The 24,364-nt window shown below is 39.7% G+C and overlaps 1 protein-coding gene across 2 annotated transcripts in view; it reads right to left on the reverse strand.

Moving 5' to 3' along the window:
* LOC137439811 (glutamate receptor ionotropic, kainate 2) overlaps nt 1–24,364 on the reverse strand; it is a 426,037-nt gene that overhangs the window by 97,539 nt on the left and 304,134 nt on the right. For both annotated transcript variants that reach the window (XM_068135931.2, XM_078767891.1), the window contains exons 14-15: nt 13,330–13,547; nt 2,407–2,632 (exon numbers count right to left, since the gene is read on the reverse strand). In XM_068135931.2, coding sequence (XP_067992032.2) covers nt 2,407–2,632; nt 13,330–13,547 — 444 coding nt within the window. The remainder of the gene's footprint in view (nt 1–2,406; nt 2,633–13,329; nt 13,548–24,364) is intronic.

A 24,364-nucleotide genomic window follows, 5' to 3' on the forward strand; every position in this document is an offset into this window, starting at 1 on the left:
GTGACTAAGGATCCTGTGAGACTTGTGTACATGATGTCTTTGAGAGAAGGTGCAGCATTTTTGACGTACAATGTGCATTCAAAAAGTTCTAGAACGGGATACAACCCAATTGTGAGCATCCCCAGGTCGAAAATCCCACAGAAACCAATAGAGACCAGTAGGACATTTCTATGTGTCTCTATTGGAAATCACGGTTTATATTGGTTTATATAGGAACCATTAGAGTTTCCAGTAGAAACCAAATCAGATTCACTTGAAACTAATAGAAACCAGTTCAACTGGTCCTGTAGAAACCATTAGGGTTAATTGGTCTGTAACCCCATAGCAACCAATAGGGACATAATATAGCTCAAACAATTGGTCAGATGGCTCAGAGCACTGGTATCGTTCACCAGAGCACCTGGGTTCAATCCGCAGTCTGGACATATAAAATTTCCCCACATAGGTCAATCAGTTATTTTCAATCCTGTTCATTTCTATATTGGTATTCTATTGGTCTCTTACTGGTCCCATTGACCGACTGGTTTTCTATTGGTATTTTCTACTGGTCCAGTATTTCACTTTCCTTTTTTAAACCAGTGGATCCAACTTGTCCAATTTCCTTTGGGATTTTTTATGGGATTTGTCCTATTGCTTTTTTATGGGATTTTCGACTTGAGTCTTGTTTGTCGAACTTTAAAAACGACTCCTTGTAAAACTCCAGATTCAAACGTTTCTTATGAATTAAGGGTAAGTTATAATAACTGAATATCAATGGTCACTTCAAAATAATTTGTATGCAAAGCTCATGCCATGTAGCGAGTCACATGACAACCTCTGCACTGCAGGGCACACCTCGGTTTGGAGTCTGAACAGAAGCAGATTTGCACATTCAAACAAAACGTACAGAGACAAAGACATTTGAGCATTTCCATAAATGCAGAAAGCAAAACTAGAATGGCATTCGGTAGAGCGCATACCTCCGCCAGGCTGAACAGTTACATTTTGTATCCCACTGATAGGCCGTATCTGGATTCGGACCTCAACCAAAATCTAATCGGCTTGTTCTTGTCACTTAACCACCTCGTCCACCAGGCTTAGTCATAACTCGTCCACAACTTTTTTTAAATATCATGTTATATATCACTTTTCGCCTGATCTCTCAATGCTGAAGAATCACTTAAAATTAACTAATTCTCGTATCCGAATCCATATTCAGATCTTCACCAAAATCGAATCGATTCTTCCTTGTCACACACACAATCTGTCCACCATATTTCGTCCAGATCCGTCCATAACTTTTTGAGATATCCTGCTATATATCGGTTTTGGCCCCATCTCCCAATGATGAAGAATCACTTAAAAATTATAGTAGCCGGATCCGGATCCGCGGATCTTCACCAAAATCTAATCATTTCGTTCTTGTCACATGCACTACCTCTCTGCCAAATTTTGTCCGAATCCGTCCGCAACTTTTTGAGCTATTTTGTTCACAATCAAACAGACAAAGAGACAGGGGTGCAAACATAACCTCCATCCACATTCGATGGCGGAGGGAACAACGGCAATTTTATCCGTTAAAATTTCTTGAGCAAGAGATGTATCGATGCTTTTGCACGTTTGTACACACAAGTAATTTCACCCACAGCGATGGAGGCAGAACCTCCTCACATGGTGCTACAATGCTGCCCGATTAACCAGGCAGCCATTCTCAACTTCTGTGTTTGGTGTGAGATGCAACAGTTTCTCAGCTGGAAAATTAATCATGATATTCTTTCTTTTCTTTTCTTTTTTCATTCTTTCTTTCTTTCTTTCTTTCTTTTTCTTTTCTCTTTCTTTCTTTCTTTCTTTCTCTTTTCTTTTATTTTCTTTTTCTCTCTCTCTCTCTCTCTCTCTCTCTCTCTCTCTCTCTCTCTCTCTCTCTCTCTCTCTCTCTCTCTGTCTCTGTCTCTGTCTCCGTCTTCGTCTCGTCTCTTATTCCACAACAGCACAACACATTTGGGACCATACAGCAGCTGTGTCCGATGAAGGTGGGAAAATGCATCTTCATTTCACGTCAAAGGGCACAATAATCTGGGGGCATCGTGAAAATGTGACAGTGAATGGCGATATAATGCCGCGGGGTAAGGTGGCGCCCTGTGTTCTTGCCATCTGCCATATTAATGCGAGGGCGTCACAGCAGACTGTGGGACACGCATCGCTGCCAACTCTTCCCCTATAGGCCTTCTTCTCACGGCAACTTTCTACTGACACTTGTGTCGAATGTCAAACATCGGAAATGTCACAGGTTTCGATTAAACACGGTGTCACAAAATGTATACCCTAACCCAAAACGTAATGCTATTTATGAACCAATTTGGGAAGCAGACCTGGCATTCATTTTGCAATCAGAACAAAGACGTGCAAGAACGTCAGGTGTATACCCACCAATAGGCGTCCCGACACCGTAGCCCTTGGAGTCGAGAAGACCCCCGATCTGTGTCAGGTTGCAGTTGCGCTGTACCACGTACTCGATATTCGTCGACTCCATGATGAAAGCATAGTCAGTGGCCAACACGCGATTGATTCCTTCATTGATGGTAGATACCAGCGCCGTTGATTCGCGGCTGCTCATGAATGCCCACATTTTCTCGTACGTGGATATTTTTGAAGTCTGCGAGAGAGTGGTGAAGAGTAATGTGCACCCGTACTCAGTGCACTGCAGTGCAATACAATGTAGTTGTCACTTTGAAGAAGTTTATAGCTAGATGGTATTAACCAAATGGTACAATGGTATTAATCTTGTTGAGGTGTTAACATTTTATTTGGTAAGGGACCATTGTATGGACTGACTGGGTGGGAAAGTGGGGTTCGGGAAAGGATAAATCTAGAAAGTTATAATTGACAACAGGAAGAGAAGGGTGGTAAGAGTGCAGTGAGAAGGGAAACAAGTACAGATACATTTAAAGTACATCGCCCCCATGCCAAATAATTATATATCCTACAGTGCGGCATTGCCGCTGTGCAGCTCATAGAGACTGTATTTGGAGGGATAGGTTGACAATAATTGATTGATTAATTAATTGCATTATTAAAATCAATAAAAGATGATCATAAAACTCGGTTTCTTAATCAATTGGCTAATAGCATAACTAAACCACTAGTGCTTCATCCGAAGATGTAACTTTAATTTTTTTATTATTAATGAAGTCATTCATTGAATAATTAAATAATTAATCGATTAATTGATTAATCAACAAATCAAAAATAGCCTTTGCAGCCAAATCACGTGGTCATTGTCATGTCCAAATATCAGCTTCCTAGCTCAAAAGGTGCCTGAGATAATGCCCAGAAGAGAGAGGAAATGTATAAGTACTTAATTAATCGCTAATAATTAAATAACTCATCAATTAATTGATTAATCAAAAAACAAAATATACCATTTTTGACAAAGTACTTGCTCACTATTTTGCCGAAATTTCAGCGTCCTAGCTCGAAGGATGGCTGAGATATCGCCCGGAACAAAAAAACAAACAAGAAAACAAGAAAACAACCAGAGTGAAAACTGAGTACTCCCTTTCAGCGTGCGTCATGGCCGAGCCCCCTTCGGTGCCCGGCAATGAGGTTATGCAGCGCCTGGAGATGGCATAGGAAAGGAGCGGTGTACAATAAGTTTGGGAGGAGATGGGGACAAAGGGATATGGAGCATACAAGTAGGGCTGTACCGATACGGCTGTCACAGTAATACAAAGGTAAGATGATGGTGATGATGGTGTGAGTCGATGTTTTCGACGAATCTCCTCCCTTCGTTGGCATGCTCATTAAGCATTGTGTGTTGTGCGATGACTGTGTAGTCAAATGTGGGATCCACAAAGTCTACCACAAACATCACAGGTATAAACTGGTCTTTGCGTCCGATGTCTCGATAGCAAGTCTCCCACATTCAAAGTTGTCCAGGCCTTTGCAGCAAATGTTAGGCCAAGCTGACCAGTTTGTGGCCTAATATTCCCAGGTGACACTGGAATGGCACAAGACTTGAGTGTAGACTTAAGGACGTCCTCATAACACCACCACGTGAACGTTTACCAAGTTTAGGTTGTCCACAGAAAAGCGCTTTTGGGATTCTATGGTCTTCCACGAGTGTGATGTGTCCTGATGACCAAAGCTGGGCTTGCATCAAAAATACTCAATTCCCATTGGTAAAACGTGCTGTTACGTGGTCCCCTCGGTGAATACCTGGTCTCGGTGACCCCCGGACCGTGAGAGGAACTTCGCCAGAAAGCTGTATTAAATATGCGCTTTCGCCACGCAATCCATATGAATTTCACCCCAGAGACAACTGACGTTCAAGGATATATTTCAATGGGAATGACCATACAATTGCAATGACACAACCACGGAGATTTTCCCCGAGCAATCAACCATATACAACCATCAACAATTCCCAATTCACAAGCACTTTCCTATGAGTAAGATGGCCATCTTATATACGTGTGTCCCGGTGAGTACTCACGACACCCTTTTGGTCTCGGTCCCGCACAATGTCTCTGGGCCCCTCCTGACCAAGATGATGGTCGCCGTCACCGCACTCGGGCGGTAGAACGAACCCCGGGTGGACGTGTTTCCACCGGGCAGGTATCGTACCAGGCACCGTGGCTGCAGCCCCTCGTGGCCACGCGAAGCGGATACGGTAAAGCAAGCCAAACCCCACGCCGCTTGCAAGGCGCGTTAGGCCCCAACGTGCGACCCGCACGCGTCTGTTTGGACGGTGCCGCGAACGAGGCCAGGCGCGGGGTCGATGCACGGCCCCACGTCAACTTTCCGTCTCCACCGGGCAGGTACACGTCCCGGTAATTCCTCTCGCCAGACAGGCTTCGGATCGGAACGCCGCTTTTCCACGCAGCGCAAGGTCGATCCCACCTTTTGGTCGGAGCGGGGCGAGGAAGAATAAAACTCGTCCTTTTTTCCTCGTGTCTTTTTCTCTTCCGTTTCCGGTCACTTCCGTTTCCGGCCACTCCCTCAGAAGGGCTCCTGACCCTCCAACCACAACAACTACACAACAACTTAATATACTCTACACGGATAAGCAAAGACCTGAATGGTAATTCACATACATTCACATAAATATGTAACACTCCCCCCCTTCAAGAAAGAAAGTTTGAACCCAGCGAAAACTTTCTTTGCCGGCCAATTTGGAGAAACAAACCAGATAACTCAACCCCCCCCCACATTATCCGTTCCCCCCGGGCACAGTTATCACTTAAAAATAAAGCAACCCAAATTTTCACCACAACCCCTCCAGATTACTCCCTCTGGACTAAGTACCAACAACGACATTGTCCCTGCCAAATCAAACTCCATCTCATGACCCTCTGACTTTGACCGTCAGTTTCTTGGGAATGAAGGTTAAGGGGTTGATCAAAGATCCAAAGTTAAGCAACTCGATAGCACTTTTTCCGGGAGGCCAAGCCGAGTATTCACTACATGGATGCCTTTAGGAACGCGGAGTTCACGGTTAGTCCGTGCAGGAAAGTTCTCTACATGGGCGCCTTGAGGAACGTGGAGTTCACGGTTAGTCCGTGCATGAAAGTTCACTACATGGATGCCTTTAGGAACGGCGTTCACGGTTAATTCGTGTAGGAATCTTGGCTCGGCGGCTCCGCCGCCTTCAGTGCTTCAACTTCTCAGAACTTCCCTAATAATTAGGGTGGGACCACTGGTCCCTGTAGTCCCATGAATAGCGGTCTCCTTCTCGGCCACTACCAAAACTACCGCCCAGTTGTCCTCTCCTGTAGACCTCTCGACGCCTACGAAATGCCTTCCCTACTGTTATGGTCCGACCCTCCAAATCCTTGCCATTCCAATTCTTCTCTGCCTCTCTGGCGTCTTTTGTGCTGGCAAACGTGACAAAGCCGAACCCTCTTGACTGTTGCGTTTCCCAGTCTCTTACCAACCGCACTTCCACCAGCGGCCCATATCTGTTGAAGACAGAGGTCAGAACTTCTTCCTCTGTTTTGAAGTTCAGTCCCCCTACAAATAACTTGGCACTTTGGTCGCCATCCTGAGCTGGTGTGATGTTATTTTCCCTGCTGGGCTCTTTACCAACCCTCAGGTTACCATAAACTTGACCCCCGGCCAAATCATTCCCGATAACCACAGATACACCCTCTACAGGAAGCGTGGCTTGTAAACCGACGGTGACCGGTCCTGACACCAAATCGGACTCCAACTGGATGACCTGAAGGGGAGCACTAACACCGCCCCCGATCCCCTGTAAACGAACACTATCCCCCGTTGCCGTCTCCTCGGACCATGGCAAAATGCCTTCAAGCATTAAAGATTGATGGGCCCCTGTGTCCCTCAATATCCTAACCGGTCTCCGGTTAGTCGAGGCTCCATCCAGTGACACAAACCCCTCTGAAATAAATGGTTGGTAACCCTTTTGATGGCGATTTCTTACGCTAGCCATCGCATTCGGAGTTGTAATAGTCGGACTCCGCTCTGGGTTGTCCCTTTTCATGAGGTAACAACTGGACATCAAGTGTCCAGGTTTCTTGCAAAACGCGCAAGTAGGCCCGGAGGAAAAACTCGGGGTCTGCCTCGGGCCCCCCGAACTATAAGTTTGTCTTGGGCCCGCATCCCTCTGATTTCGAACCGGTGGGGTATCATAGTTGTCCCCATAATCATCTCGAGGCCGCCGCCATGTATGGTCGTTCTCCGCACCTGCTGTTCCCCACCTGCCCTGCAGAGATCTAGGCGAGGAGTTAGGTTCGTGGACCCCTATTCGGTGGGTTAAGGCATAATCATCTGCCATGGTGGCTGCGTCCCACAACTTTGGTACCTTCTTTTCCTGCAGGTACACTTTGATGTCCTCGTGGACACACTGCTGGAATTCCTCCACCAGGATCAAGTCCCGCAATGTCTCGAAGTCTTTCCCGACTCCTTTTGACTCACACCACCGATCAAACATGTTTTCTTTCACTCTGGCAAACTCCACATGGGTCTCACTCTCCCTCTTCCTGGCATTCCTGAATTTTTGCTTGTAAGCTTCCGGAACCAACTCATAGGCCTTGAGGATGTGCTTCTTCAGTACCTCATAATCTGCACATTGGTCCATTGGTAGCGCCGAATAAATTTCCTGAGCTTTCCCCACCAGCACACTTTGCACGAGTATGGTCCAGGCCTCCTCCGGCCAGTTTAATTGTCGAGCCACTTTCTCAAAGTGTGGGAAAAATTTCGCGACTTCTTTTTCACTGAACGGTGGAACCAGCCTCACATGTCTGCCCACATCCCAGGTTTTCTGGTTAGGTGTCGACCCCGTCAGCAAAGGTGGTGCCTCTCCCCGTTCTCTCATTAACTCCAGCTCCTTGAATTTGATTTCTTGCTGAAGCTCCATGTCACGTTCCTTTAATTCCCTTTCCGCTTTTCTCTCCTCTGCTTCGAGGTCCCTTGCAGCTCTCCTCTCCTCTGCTTTTCTCCCTTCTAACCTTTCCTGGAGTTCTCGTTCCACTCTCCTTTCCTCTGCTTGTTTCTCTTCTCTCCTCGCTTCTGCTTTCCTTTCTTCTTCTGCTAACCTTTCCTGGAGTTCTCGTTCCACTCTCCTTTCCTCTGCTTGTTTCTCTTCTCTCCTCGCTTCTGCTTTCCTTTCTTCTTCTGCTCTTGCCTTTTCTGCTTTCCTTTCTTCTTCTGCTCTTTCCTTTTCTGCTTTCCTTTCTTCTTCTTTTAACCTTTCCTGGAGTTCTCGTTCCACTCTCCTTTCCTCTGCTTGTTTCTCTTCTCTCCTCTCTTCTGCTTTCCTTTCTTCTTCTTTGATCCGTTCCTGGCTCCGTAATTGCAACTCCAGTTTCCGGAGCTCAACGTCTTCTGGTTCTTCGGGTAGCCACTCCCAGGCTAACTCGTCCCATGTTCCTAATCCCACCATAGATTGTATCACCGTGGCCTGCAACTCTGCCTTCCTCAAATTAGTTCGGACCTCCAAGTTAAAATGTTTGGCCAATTTCAAGAGGTCCGACTTTAGCAACGCTCGGAACTGTGCCTCACTCGGGGTTACCCCAAAGTTCTGTGCCACAAACGCCATGGTGCCTATCGTTAACACCTGTTAACCTTCACCCAAGACTTTACCCCAATTTCTCAAAAAAAAAATTTACCAATTAATAATTAATTAATAAATTTTAATTAATAAAAAAATTATTATTTTATTATTTTATACAATTTTAAATCCCGGACGTAGACCCAATTGCGAAACCGCAAATCGTAATTTGGACGAGCCCCCAATTCTGTTACGTGGTCCCCTCGGTGAATACCTGGTCTCGGTGACCCCCGGACCGTGAGAGGAACTTCGCCAGAAAGCTGTATTAAATATGCGCTTTCGCCACGCAATCCATATGAATTTCACCCCAGAGACAACTGACGTTCAAGGATATATTTCAATGGGAATGACCATACAATTGCAATGACACAACCACGGAGATTTTCCCCGAGCAATCAACCATATACAACCATCAACAATTCCCAATTCACAAGCACTTTCCTATGAGTAAGATGGCCATCTTATATACGTGTGTCCCGGTGAGTACTCACGACACCCTTTTGGTCTCGGTCCCGCACAATGTCTCTGGGCCCCTCCTGACCAAGATGATGGTCGCCGTCACCGCACTCGGGCGGTAGAACGAACCCCGGGTGGACGTGTTTCCACCGGGCAGGTATCGTACCAGGCACCGTGGCTGCAGCCCCTCGTGGCCACGCGAAGCGGATACGGTAAAGCAAGCCAAACCCCACGCCGCTTGCAAGGCGCGTTAGGCCCCAACGTGCGACCCGCACGCGTCTGTTTGGACGGTGCCGCGAACGAGGCCAGGCGCGGGGTCGATGCACGGCCCCACGTCAACTTGCCGTCTCCACCGGGCAGGTACACGTCCCGGTAATTCCTCTCGCCAGACAGGCTTCGGATCGGAACGCCGCTTTTCCACGCAGCGCAAGGTCGATCCCACCTTTTGGTCGGAGCGGGGCGAGGAAGAATAAAACTCGTCCTTTTTTCCTCGTGTCTTTTTCTCTTCCGTTTCCGGTCACTTCCGTTTCCGGCCACTCCCTCAGAAGGGCTCCTGACCCTCCAACCACAACAACTACACAACAACTTAATATACTACACACGGATAAGCAAAGACCTGAATGGTAATTCACATACATTCACATAAATATGTAACACCAAGCTGACCAGTTTGTGGCCTAATATTCCCAGGTGACACTGGAATGGCACAAGACTTGAGTGTAGACTTAAGGACGTCCTCATAACACCACCACGTGAACGTTTACCAAGTTTAGGTTGTCCACAGAAAAGCGCTTTTGGGATTCTATGGTCTTCCATGAGTGTGATGTGTCCTGATGACCAAAGCTGGGCTTGCATCAAAAATACTCAATTCCATGGATACGACAATGGTCTAGGATTGAGGGGTTAATCATTCTGTCTTAACAGGTGATGCCAATAATCTTGTGAAGGCATTGCATATGGAAATAATCAAGGTGTTTGATATAGCGACGATAAGGTGTCCAAGATTCGCATCTGTACAGGAGTGTCTATAAGACAACGGCACAACAGACACTAATGTTGGTGTCCAGGTGAATACTATGTTCAAGCCAAAGGTGATGCTCATGCCATGTCAAATCCTCCAAAGGACATACATGCATTACCGAGTCTTGATGTCACTTCGTTGTCAATCATTGCATTTTGATAGAGGACACCTCATTTGAGAGAGGACACCGAGGCATTTTGAGAGATTTTTATACCTGGTGTTGGCTTAGCGGTTAGGGTGCTGGATTGGGATCCTCGGATCCTGGTGTTCGAATCCCGGTCGATCGCTCAATTAAAGCCAGGGGGGTTGACTCAGCCTGTCATCCTTCTGAGGTCGGCAAATTGAGTACCAGTTCACTGGGATGAATGATCCGGGTGTGTACCCTGATTTAGAATAGGTACATCGTATCCCTGCACATCGTAAGAGGCGACTAAGGGTTGGCGTCAGGAAGGTGCATCCGGCCATAAAAACATTGTCTCAAACAGGGAACCATGATTGTCATGGGGCCCGCAAGGCTAACCCCCACTTTAGCGGGGAAAATGGCCTTAAAACGATCATTCATTCATTCACACCTCCAAAAAGGTTGATCTGAGCAAAAAATTTGATCTGAGCTATAACATGCATATTGATGTAAAAACAATAATTTTTACAATAATCAATAATTTTTGACGAAATTTATATTTATAATGTTAGCGACCAACGTCCAAAATTCAGGCTTTTCCTACTTCAAAGCAATTCTTGAAACAAACAAAACTTCTGGATAAATTTTGAAGAACCGCCGGAGAAGTTGAGGAGGCTCCATAATCAAGGCATCAGAAAGAAGTCACGGAAAGCAACGTATTACTCAGAGTGACTGACTTCCCATGTTACGAACATATTACGAGCAGTGACAATTAGCTCCAATGCAAAGTTGTCCATGAACAGCTTTTTAGGGGTTTTGAGAAAAAGTGAATTTTCTTTGAACGACACTGCAGAAAGACATTCACGAATCTTCAGAACCGGAGCCTTTTCTCTCTAAATCACAAACTCGATTTTCAGCGTGTTGATCTTCATTTCGGAGATGATTATACCACGTGAGCAAAGACATTTGTCAGACGTTGTGACGATGCATGGTGGGTTTGAACGACGTGCTCAATTGGCGTCTGCAAGCTCTGTGGGCTCGTAAACCGAGCTTCTCTGTGTTGCCAAATTGAAAGCTGAGCGCGCAAATTGTTTTGTCCTTGTGATGTACAACCTGGTGAAGCACTGTGATGGCTGAGTGTGCATCACAATTGCATAAATTATTGCATTCGCATGGTACATCTACTGTACATGGAGGATTATGGATTTCTTTCACTGTAATGGCCTCTCCCATGTTAATTAATCGAATTAGAGTTTTTGAGATTTATTTTTAATAATAAGCAATCCCTGTGATGGAATAACATCGTTTCCCTCTCTGATCATGCAAAATGCATCACCTTTTTATTTATTGTATACAAAGTCGAGGCTCGTGTAAGAGCTGACACGTAAAACACACATGAAATATATAATAAAGGGAGCAGGAGACAACAGGGGACAGAGGGGGAAGCACAAACGACAGTAGAGAACAAGCACATCACGGGATAAACAAGATGGAAACTACCGAGACTTTCAGGAAAGAAAACGGAATTTGAAAAAGTTGGATTTGGGGTGTTTTAGGGGTAGAAAAGATCAAGGTTTTGGATGGGGGAAGATAAGAGATGGTGGTGAACAGCTGTTTTGAAGACCTGGAGGGAGGAGTGGGATTGAACAAATACGATCATATACGCAAATCCTCAAGTCAACACGAGGAGGTAGGAATGCAGTAAAAAAAAAAAAATTGTCGTGAATTTTAAATTTTAACATTTTTATTAAAAATTTTAAAATTAATGTAAAGTAAATTAAATAATATAATAAAATTAATTTAATATTTTTAATTTTAAATGTCGGTAAATTTTTGTCGCGTTTACGTGTACATTTCAGCTGAATTTAGATGGTGTTCTCAAGGGATAATCATACTAGGCATCTTCCAAGGTGTTTGTACCAATTTGATGGATATATTTCGCACCAGTGCATTTGAAACATGTATGCACTGCTAATGTACAGGTGCCAAAGTAGGATGCAACGGTGAGTTGAAAAGGTGAGGACATGCCATGTACAGTATAGATACGTGTCCGGTCTTGAAATTTTGAGAGCTGCACTACAGTCCTTTGTTGGGCACAAATTTCTAAAATCCTCAATTTTCATCCGATTGCTGCATTACATTTTGAGAGCTGCATTACAGTCGTTTGTTGGGCACTCTACAAGTCAAGATGGTGGCCTTAGGAAGGTCGACCCCAAATCACTTGTTTGTTACACGTGGACCGAGGAAAGTCTAACCTTTAATTCTGTTGTTGGCTGATGAAGCCTTGCAAGCATCATGCACCTTTTCTGTTTTCTGATGAGCCTGAACCTTGTGTGCATATACATTTGAAATTAATCATCAAGAGATCCAACAGAGATGGGAACAAATCCTGCAGTGTACCTTTGATGAGACCAATTAAATTCGAATGCGCAATCAGAATTTACCGCTTTAACTGTATGCCCCCTGCTGCCTCCCTTTCACACCGTACAACGCAATATTCTGCCCGACTGTCTTCACTTGTGCAGCGAAGGTAATGAGATCTGTCATCTTGCATAAATAAGTACCACCAAAAATTATGCTGGCATCATGAAGAAGTATCTACATGGGAATGACACAAAATTATCTTGCCATACCTGCTGGAAATTTCCATATTACCTTCAACTACATAAAGAACACCAATTGAGAGTTGTTGTAATGTGATGACAAAAATAACAACAAAGGATTTGTAATCAATTGATCATATTTGCGTAATGCCAATTGGTCCAGATTTTCACAAGGGGAGGAGCTTCACTTAACTAATCTATACTATAAGAGAGATGTTTGTCTGTCTGTCTGTCTGTCTGTCGTCATTTTTGCTCAGAAATGGCCGAATGCATAGTCGTCAAACTTTTAGAGTTTCATCAATGAGTGCCGGGGAGTGTTTTAGGCAAAATAATTTTTTGGGAAATTTGGGAAAAAAACGTTGGATTATTTTTTTTAGAGGCTCTATAGCGGTCCCGAAGCCTGTGTAGATATGTGAAAGGTAATATTAAATGATCTCGGACCCCATTTCTTAGTGGGTGTAGGGAAGTGTTTTAGGCTCCCACAAAAATGTAGAAAAAAACAATTTGATTTCTTTAAAATACCAAGATTAGAACAGTATCGGGCAACGCCGGGTATCGCTGCTAGCGTTAGATAAAACCTGGAAATGTGACCAAGGTACACCTGAATATTTGTAGCCTTTTCATAGTAAAATATATACCCTGAAATATACAATAGGTAGACAAGATAATGAGATATTCTGTCAATGGCGATAATAGCAAAACATTTTATGGTAGTTGATAAAATAAAGAACAGCACCATTGGTATAAGTAAAATGTATCATTGTTCAATGTCAGCTTTCTCAATAACATCAAGTAATAACATCATTTCTCAAAAACATCAAGCAATAACATCATTTCTTAATAACATCAAGCAATAACATCATTTCTTAATAACATCAAGCAATAACATCATTTCTTAATAACATCAAGCAATAACATCATTTCTTAATAACATCAAGCCTGTGTATATACGGAGCTTAGTTCTAATCTCGTGGTTTTCTTTTTATCCCAAGCAGAAACTTAGGTGTAGGCTACCAGGGCAAAATCAGCCTTCTTGGCCAAAACTCATAATGAGGGAAAAGAAAGATGAAACAAGGCTCACCTTGAAAAACATCATAGTTGAACCACCGACTACGGAACCGTACTCAATTTTTGTTTGCTTGGCAAGGTCATCGGCTGATCTGATGGGAGACTCCATCCTCTCCACAGTGAGAAACGCAGCCAAGTTTGCCGTGTACGAGGAAATGATGATCAGAGTGAAGAACCACCAGATGCCCCCCACAATGCGCGTCGAGAGGGCCTTTGGCATCAGTTCTGAACCTGGCAGTGTGATAAGTCACAAGGTTCATGCACACCACTCCTGAACTCCAGCAATACTGCGTGGGGAGAACAGATTACTGAACTAGGCCAGAATGCTTCATGTCACATCACCATTTATAAAAGACCAAATATCAAAACTCAGAGAACCTATTACTGAATTCAAGTTCATGACAAAGATTAGAAACTACGGCCCAAGTTATGGTTTCGTAATAGTATACACGAGTTACTCGTGCGGCACATATTGCATGGATTGAAAAGGAGATAAAGCCAGAGAGAGAAAAGACAAATAAGAAGAGAAAAGAAGAGAAGAAAGACATCAAAACCTGGGCTTTCCTGCCGTGGTATCTGCCAAAACTCTGACAGCTTGAAGAGGCATCTGTGCAAAACCACAGCCAAAGAAAGGCACACAGAAGAGCTGGACATGATAGAAGTTTGGCCAGAAAACGTGACACATTCAGACAGGATGCTCGGCCCTTTGACACTGGCAGACTTGAGCAACGATCTTGGGAAGAGCATACGTGACATGATAAGACGACGTTATTGACCCCACAAAAAAACTCACAAAGGATAATAAAAAGGGTGCTCACAAAGAAACACTTACTCACACAGCAAAGGACAACGAGACACATTAAGAGTGAAGTGGGGAGGCCGAAGCAGAGATTAGCGGACGAAGAAACTGAATCGAGACAGAAAACATACGGTTGCCAAGAAGTTACCTTTTGTAAATAGAATTGGGGAAGATGCAGTTATCGTGGCTGAACTGGGGCAGGTGGGTGTGTTGGGATGGAGTCTCTCCAGATGCTACACAACGATATTTGTAATGAGTGGCAGATTGTATCCCGGTGTGTAAATCCAGAAACTGTTAAGAGCTAACAACATTTCCAGAAATAGCGGGAATGGGAGCTTTACGATTCCATAGCATTCATTATACGCTTAGTGAAAGTCGCTAGAATCAGTCGGACGTAGTAATAGCAAAGAATGTTGAACGGGAAGGAAAATGTGCCTGGCAGAGTTCAGACCACATGGAGAAGAAGGGTTCTGGAGTTGAAAAAAAAAAGGGAATTTTTTTTTTCTTCTTCTTCAGTGGAACATTTTTTTTTTTTTAATTATCTTGGTTCTAGTTGTACACCGCTCCTTTCCTATACCATCTCCAGGCGCTGCATTACGTCATCGCAGGGCACCTAAGGGGACACGGGGCACTGAAAGGGAGTACTCAGTTTTCACTCAGGTTTCTTTCTTGCTTGCTTGCTTGCTACTAGCGAAAATCGAAGATTTTTCAAGTACTGTATATTGGTTTGTCTTGTTACTTGCGAAAATAGAAGATTTTTCATGTACTGTATATTGGTTTGTCTTGTTACTTGCGAAAATAGAAGATTTTTCATGTACTGTATATTGGTTTGTCTTGTTACTTGCGAAAATAGAAGATTTTTCATGTACTGTATATTGGTTTGTCTTGCTACTAGCGAAAATAGAAGATTTTTCATGTACTGTATATTGGTTTGTCTAGCTACTTGCGAAAATAGAAAATTTTTCATGTACTGTATATTGGTTTGTCTTGCTACTAGCGAAAATAGAAGATTTTTCATGTACTGTATATTGGTTTGCCTTGTTACTTGCGAAAATAGAAGATTTTTCAAGTACTGCATATTGGTTTGTCTTGCTACTTGCGAAAATAGAAGATTTTTCAAGTACTGTATATTGGTTTGCCTTGTTACTTGCGAAAATAGAAGATTTTTCAAGTACTGTATATTGGTTTGCCTTGTTACTTGCGAAAATAGAAGATTTTTCATGTACTGTATATTGGTTTGTCTTGCTACTAGCGAAAATAGAAGATTTTTCATGTACTGTATATTGGTTTGTCTAGCTACTTGCGAAAATAGAAAATTTTTCATGTACTGTATATTGGTTTGTCTTGCTACTAGCGAAAATAGAAGATTTTTCATGTACTGTATATTGGTTTGTCTTGTTACTTGTGAAAATAGAAGATTTTTCAAGTACTGCATATTGGTTTGTCTTGCTACTAGCGAAAATAGAAGATTTTTCATGTACTGTATATTGGTTTGCCTTGTTACTTGCGAAAATAGAAGATTTTTCAAGTACTGTATATTGGTTTGTCTTGTTACTTGCGAAAATAGAAGATTTTTCAAGTACTGTATATTGGTTTGTCTTGTTACTTGCGAAAATAGAAGATTTTTCAAGTACAGTATATTGGTTTGTCTTGTTACTTGCGAAAATAGAAGATTTTTCATGTACTGTATATTGGTTTGTCTTGTTACTTGTGAAAATAGAAGATTTTTCAAGTACTGTATATTGGTTTGTCTTGTTACTTGCGAAAATAGAAGATTTTTCAAGTACAGTATATTGGTTTGTCTTGTTACTTGCGAAAATAGAAGATTTTTCATGTACTGTATATTGGTTTGTCTTGTTACTTGCGAAAATAGAAGATTTTTCATGTACTGTATATTGGTTTGTCTTGTTACTTGCGAAAATAGAAGATTTTTCAAGTACTGTATATTGGTTTGTCTTGTTACTTGCGAAAATAGAAGATTTTTCATGTACTGTATGTTGGTTTGTCTTGCTACTAGCGAAAATAGAAGATTTTTCAAGTACTGTATATTGGTTTGTCTTGTTACTTGCGAAAATAGAAGATTTTTCATGTACTGTATATTGGTTTGTCTTGCTACTAGCGAAAATAGAAGATTTTTCATGTACTGTATATTGGTTTGCCTTGTTACTTGCGAAAATAGAAGATTTTTCAAGTACTGTATATTGGTTTGTCTTGTTACTTGCGAAAATAGAAGATTTTTCAAGTACAGTATATTGGTTTGTATTGTTACTTGCGAAAATAGAAGATTTTTCATGTACTGTATATTGGTTTGTCTTGTTACTTGCGAAAATAGAAGATTTTTCATGTACTGTATATTGGTTTGCCTTGTTACTTGCGAAAATAGAAGATTTTTCATGTACTGTATATTGGTTTGCCTTGTTACTTGCGAAAATAGAAGATTTTTCATGTACTGTATATTGGTTTGCCTTGTTACTTGCGAAAATAGAAGATTTTTCATGTACTGTATATTGGTTTGTCTTGTTACTTGCGAAAATAGAAGATTTTTCATGTACTGTATATTGGTTTGTCTTGTTACTTGCGAAAATAGAAGATTTTTCATGTACTGTATATTGGTTTGTCTTGCTACTTGCGAAAATAGAAGATTTTTCATGTACTGTATATTGGTTTGTCTTGCTACTTGCGAAAATAGAAAATTTTTCATGTACTGTATATTGGTTTGTCTTGCTACTAGCGAAAATAGAAGATTTTTCATGTACTGTATATTGGTTTGTCTTGTTACTTGTGAAAATAGAAGATTTTTCAAGTACTGCATATTGGTTTGTCTTGCTACTAGCGAAAATCGAAGATTTTTCAAGTACTGTATATTGGTTTGCCTTGTTACTTGCGAAAATAGAAGATTTTTCAAGTACTGTATATTGGTTTGCCTTGTTACTTGCGAAAATAGAAGATTTTTCATGTACTGTATATTGGTTTGCCTTGTTACTTGCGAAAATAGAAGATTTTTCAAGTACTGTATATTGGTTTGTCTTATTACTTGCGAAAATAGAAGATTTTTCATGTACTGTATATTGGTTTGTCTTGTTACTTGTGAAAATAGAAGATTTTTCAAGTACTGCATATTGGTTTGTCTTGCTACTAGCGAAAATAGAAGATTTTTCATGTACTGTATATTGGTTTGCCTTGTTACTTGCGAAAATAGAAGATTTTTCAAGTACTGTATATTGGTTTGTCTTATTACTTGCGAAAATAGAAGATTTTTCATGTACTGTATATTGGTTTGTCTTGTTACTTGCGAAAATCGAAGATTTTTCATGTAATGTATATTGGTTTGCCTTGTTACTTGCGAAAATCGAAGATTTTTCAAGTACTGTATATTGGTTTGCCTTGTTACTTGCGAAAATAGAAGTTTTTTCAAGTACTGTAAATTGGTTTGTCTTGTTATTTGCGAAAATAGAAGATTTTTCAAGTACTGTATATTGGTTTGTCTTGTTACTTGTGAAAATAGAAGATTTTTCAAGTACTGTATATTGGTTTGCCTTGTTACTTGCGAAAATAGAAGATTTTTCATGTACTGTATATTGGTTTGCCTTGTTACTTGCGAAAATCGAAGATTTTTCAAGTACTGTATATTGGTTTGCCTTGTTACTTGCGAAAATCGAAGATTTTTCATGTAGTGTATATTGGTTTGCCTTGTTACTTGCGAAAATCGAAGATTTTTCATGTACTGTATTATTGGTTTGTCTTGTTACTTGCAAAAATCGAAGATTTTTCATGTACTGTATATTGGTTTGCCTTGTTACTTGCGAAAATCGAAGATTTTTCATGTACTGTATATTGGTTTGTCTTGTTACTTGCGAAAATCGAAGATTTTTCAAGTACTGGATATTGGTTTGTCTTGTTACTTGCGAAAATAGACGATTTTTCAAGTACTGTATATTGGTTTGTCTTGTTACTTGTGAAAATAGAAGATTTTTCATGTACTGTATATTGGTTTGCCTTGTTACTTGCGAAAATAGAAGATTTTTCAAGTACTGTATATTGGTTTGCCTTGTTACTTGCGAAAATAGAACATTTTTCATGTACTGTATATTGGTTTGTCTTGCTACTAGCGAAAATAGAAGATTTTTCAAGTACTGTATATTGGTTTGTCTTGTTACTTGCGAAAATCGAAGATTTTTCAAGTACTGTATATTGGTTTGTCTTGTTACTTGCGAAAATCGAAGATTTTTCAAGTACTGTATATTGGTTTGTCTTGTTACTTGCGAAAATAGAAGATTTTTCATGTACTGTATATTGGTTTGTCTTGCTACTAGCGAAAATAGAAGATTTTTCAAGTACTGTATATTGGTTTGTCTTGTTACTTGCGAAAATAGAAGATTTTTCAAGTACTGTATATTGGTTTGTCTTGTTACTTGCGAAAATTCGAAGATTTTTCATGTACTGTATATTGGTTTGCCTTGTTACTTGCGAAAATAGAAGATTTTTCATGTACTGTATATTGGTTTGTCTTGTTACTTGCGAAAATAGAAGATTTTTCATGTACTGTATATTGGTTTGCCTTGTTACTTGTGAAAATAGAAGATTTTTCATGTACTGTATATTGGTTTGCCTTGTTACTTGCGAAAATAGAAGATTTTTCAAGTACTGTATATTGGTTTGTCTTGTTACTTGCGAAAATAGAACATTTTTCATGTACTGTATATTGGTTTGTCTTGTTACTTGCGAAAATAGAAGATTTTTCATGTACTGTATGTTGGTTTGTCTTGCTACTAGCGAAAATCGAAGATTTTTCAAGTACTGTATATTGGTTTGTCTTGTTACTTGCGAAAATAGAAGATTTTTCATGTACTGTATATTGGTTTGTCTTGCTACTAGCGAAAATCGAAGATTTTTCATGTACTGTATATTGGTTTGTCTTGCTACTAGCGAAAATCGAAGATTTTTCAAGTACTGTATATTGGTTTGTCTTGTTACTTGCGAAAATCGAAGATTTTTCAAGTACTGTATATTGGTTTGTCTTGCTACTAGCGAAAATAGAAGATTTTTCATGTACTGTATATTGGTTTGTCTTGCTACTAGCGAAAATCGAAGATTTTTCATGTACTGTATATTGGTTTGTCTTGTTACTTGCGAAAATAGAAGATTTTTCATGTGCTGTATATTGGTTTGTCTTGTTACTTGCGAAAATCGAAGATTTTTCATGTACTGTATATTGGTTTGTCTTGTTACTTGCGAAAATAGAAGATTTTTCAAGTACTGTATATTGGTTTGTCTTGTTACTTGTGAAAATAGAAGATTTTTCATGTACTGTATATTGGTTTGTCTTGTTACTTGCGAAAATCGAAGATTTTTCTTGTACTGTATATTGGTTTGTCTTGTTACTTGCGAAAATAGAAGATTTTTCAAGTACTGTATGTTGGTTTGTCTTGTTACTTGCGAAAATAGAAGATTTTTCATGTACTGTATATTGTTTTGTCTTGTTACTTGCGAAAATCGAAGATTTTTCATGTACTGTATATTGGTTTGTCTTGTTACTTGCGAAAATCGAAGATTTTTCATGTACTGTATATTGGTTTGTCTTGTTACTTGCGAAAATAGAAGATTTTTCAAGTATACTGGTTTGTCTTGTTACTTGCGAAAATCGAAGATTTTTCATGTACTGTATATTGGTTTGTCTTGTTACTTGCGAAAATAGAAGATTTTTCATGTACTGTATATTGGTTTGCCTTGTTACTTGTGAAAATAGAAGATTTTTCATGTACTGTATATTGGTTTGCCTTGTTACTTGCGAAAATAGAAGATTTTTCAAGTACTGTATATTGGTTTGTCTTGTTACTTGCGAAAATAGAACATTTTTCATGTACTGTATATTGGTTTGTCTTGTTACTTGCGAAAATAGAAGATTTTTCATGTACTGTATGTTGGTTTGTCTTGCTACTAGCGAAAATCGAAGATTTTTCAAGTACTGTATATTGGTTTGTCTTGTTACTTGCGAAAATAGAAGATTTTTCATGTACTGTATATTGGTTTGTCTTGCTACTAGCGAAAATCGAAGATTTTTCATGTACTGTATATTGGTTTGTCTTGCTACTAGCGAAAATCGAAGATTTTTCAAGTACTGTATATTGGTTTGTCTTGTTACTTGCGAAAATCGAAGATTTTTCAAGTACTGTATATTGGTTTGTCTTGCTACTAGCGAAAATAGAAGATTTTTCATGTACTGTATATTGGTTTGTCTTGCTACTAGCGAAAATCGAAGATTTTTCATGTACTGTATATTGGTTTGTCTTGTTACTTGCGAAAATAGAAGATTTTTCATGTGCTGTATATTGGTTTGTCTTGTTACTTGCGAAAATCGAAGATTTTTCATGTACTGTATATTGGTTTGTCTTGTTACTTGCGAAAATAGAAGATTTTTCAAGTACTGTATATTGGTTTGTCTTGTTACTTGTGAAAATAGAAGATTTTTCATGTACTGTATATTGGTTTGTCTTGTTACTTGCGAAAATCGAAGATTTTTCTTGTACTGTATATTGGTTTGTCTTGTTACTTGCGAAAATAGAAGATTTTTCAAGTACTGTATGTTGGTTTGTCTTGTTACTTGCGAAAATAGAAGATTTTTCATGTACTGTATATTGTTTTGTCTTGTTACTTGCGAAAATCGAAGATTTTTCATGTACTGTATATTGGTTTGTCTTGTTACTTGCGAAAATCGAAGATTTTTCATGTACTGTATATTGGTTTGTCTTGTTACTTGTGAAAATAGAAGATTTTTCAAGTATACTGGTTTGTCTTGTTACTTGCGAAAATCGAAGATTTTTCATGTACTGTATATTGGTTTGTCTTGTTACTTGCGAAAATAGAAGATTTTTCATGTACTGTATATTGGTTTGTCTTGTTACTTGCGAAAATCGAAGATTTTTCAAGTATACTGCTTTGTCTTGTTACTTGCTCAAATAGAAGATTTTTCAAGTACTGTATATTGGTTTGTCTTGTTACTTGCGAAAATCGAAGATTTTTCAAGTACTGTATATTGGTTTGTCTTGTTACTTGCGAAAATCGAAGATTTTTCAAGTACTGTATATTGGTTTGTCTTGTTACTTGCGAAAATCGAAGATTTTTCAAGTATATTGGTTTGTCTTGTTACTTGCGAAAATCGAAGAGTTTTCAAGTACTGTATATTGGTTTGTCTTGTTACTTGCGAAAATCAAAGATTTTTCAAGTATATTGGTTTGTCTTGTTACTTGCGAAAATAGAAGAGTTTTCAAGTACTGTATATTGGTTTGTCTTGTTACTTGCGAAAATCGAAGATTTTTCAAGTACTGTATATTGGTTGGTCTTGTTACTTGCGAAAATCGAAGATTTTTCAAGTACTGTCCATTGGTTGGTCTTGCGCGTTATTCTGTCTGTTTGTCTGTCTGTCTGCCTGTCTGCCTGTCTGTCTGTCTGTATGTCAGCCGCTTACAGGTCACAATTTTCAACCGATCTTCACGAAACTTCACCAAATGGATGAGTTGGTCATAAGCAAGAAGCCTATTGTTTTGGGGGTCAAAATGTCAATAGGTCAACATAGGCCAGAGGTCACCAACTTTGTCAAATTTCTAAAATCTTCAATTTTCATCCGATTAACTTGAAATTTGAAGAGGATTTGCATATCTGGTCACTAACTTCAACCATCAACTATTCTTGAGGTCATCATAGGCCAACAACTTATTTTAGGGATTTTGCTAGCAGGTGCTTTGTACAACATATTTCTTGTTTGTTACTTGGGAAAATCATTTCAAGTATATTGGTTTGTCTTGTGTGATATTCTGTCTGTCTGTCTGTATGTTAGTCGCCTACAGGTCAAAATTTTCAACCGATCTTCACGAAATTCCACCAAATGGTAGAGTTGGTGATAAGCAAGAAGCCTATTGTTTTTGGGGTCAAAAGATCAATAGGTTAACATAGGCCTAAAGGTCAACATCGGCCAAATTTCTAAAATCCTCAATTTTCATCCAATTAACTTGAAATTTGAAGAGCACTTGCATATCTGGTCAATGAATTCAACTGCCAACTATTTTGAGGTCAACATAGGCCACATTTAGAAAATCCTAAATTTTCATCCGATTAACTTGAAATTTTAAGAGGATTTGCATACCAGGTCACTGAATTCAACCACCAATTATTTTTGAGGTCATCATAGGCCAGCAACTAATTTTATGGATTTTGCAAGTATCGTGCTATGCACGACATATTTCTTGTTTTTTTGTTTGTCTATGCGATATCTCAGCCATCCTTTGAGCTAGGAAGCTAAAATTTCGGCACAATAGTGAGTAAGTACTTTGGCAAAAACTGTATATTTTTGTTTTTTGATTAATCAATTAATTGATTAATTACTTAATTATTGTCGATTAATAAAGTGCTTATTTATTTCCTTTCTCATCTGGGCAATATCTCGGGCACCTTTTGAGCTTGGAAGCTGATATTTGGACACTACAATGACCAAGTGATTTGGCTGTAAAGGGAATTAATTTATTTATTGATTAATCAATCAATTAATCAATTATATTTATCTATTTTCTATTGATGACTTAATTAATTATTTCTCAAAAAGTTACAGCTTCGGATGAAACACTGGTGGTTGAGGTATGCCATTAGCCAATTGATTAAGAAATGATTTTACGATTATTTGTTGATTTTAATTATGCAATTAATCAATCAATTATTGTGCACCTCTCCCTCCCAATACTGTCTCTCTGTGCTGCACAGCGGTATCGCCGGGAGCCGGAGGTGCCCCGCAATGCTGCATGCTGTAGGGTGTTATTTTTTTATTTGGCATAGAGGCGGTGTACTTTGAATGTATTTGTACTTGTTCCCCTTTTATTTTGCTTCCTATTACAGTTGGAAATATGTACATTATTGATGTATTTCAGATTTGTGCATTTTACATGATTACACTTTTATTTTGTTGTTCATCTAAAAACAATATATTATTATTACTATTTTATTTATTCAACAGAACAAGGAGCATGGAGTACAAGGGTTAAAAAAAAAAGAAAAAAAAAGTGATTAATAATTGAGGTAATTGTAGACCAGGAAGCAGAGGGATCTTCCTGATGCAAATTACTGGTTAACTTGACATTCAACTCACCCACAAAGAACTTGGAATTAAATCAGATAGTCCAGTCAATTTAATACATGATCACTAATTGCAACAGAAGGTATCTCCATTATATTGTACCCAGAAATGTACCCTCACATATAAAAGGTGAACGTGTAATGATGTTCAGTAGGCAATTAGGGTACCTTTATGGGTCCCATAATTTCTTGATTTGAGATGTTTAAGTTGGTGGTGACTTCATTTTGAATATGGATCTTCCCAACAAGTTATTTTGTGTATAGAAAGTGTTAAGTGTTCTGTAATCGTATTGGAGGGTGGACGGTGGAGGTGGGGTGGAGAGGAGAGGAGAGTGGAACTCCAAAAGGGCAAAAAGCAATGATTGCTGCCAAATGTACAAATAATCTATACTGATCCTCACCTAACAAGAATAAAAATACATAAAATGTTATAGCCTCTGTGGTTTTAGAAATTCTGTTGTACGGAGTTAAATTCTGTCAGTCGGCCATCTTTGGTCAGATTACAAAACAAAATCTTCCACATATGTATACTCTCATGTATTGTCTTTGTGCCAAGTTTGAACAAAATCGGTCCATGCATGTTGAGAAATGGTTGGGGAACGTTTAAGTAACAAAATGGCCGCCAGTCGGCCATCTTGGATCTGATCTCAAAAAACGACGTGAATATGTAACCCATCATTTATTATCTGTGTGCCAAGTTCGAACAAGATCGGTAAATGCATGTCCGAGAAATGGTTGAGGACGTGTTTAATATCGGGCTTTTTACAACTAAAATAGCCGCCAGTCTACCAGTCGGCCATATTTGATCAGAACGCAAAATAAAGTGAGGAGGATGTGTACGCCGTCATCTACTCTGCTTGTGCCAAGTTTGAAGAAAATCGGAAAATGCATGTCGAGAAATGGTTGTGGACACGTTTAAGGAAGAAATGGCCTCCAGTCAGCATCAATCTCGAAAGGAAATGACGTGCATATGTAAGCCATCATTCATTATCTGGATGCCAAATTTGAACAAGATCGGTAAATGCATGTCCGAGAAATGATTGAGGACATGTTCAACATCGGGTTTTTTTTACAACTAAAATGGCTGCCAGTCAGCCATCTTTCATCGCATCGTGAAACAAAATGATGT

The sequence above is a fragment of the Myxine glutinosa genome, chromosome 14, assembly GCF_964187855.1.
Source record: "Myxine glutinosa chromosome 14, kmMyxGlut1.1, whole genome shotgun sequence".
Classification (NCBI taxonomy): domain Eukaryota; kingdom Metazoa; phylum Chordata; class Myxini; order Myxiniformes; family Myxinidae; genus Myxine; species Myxine glutinosa.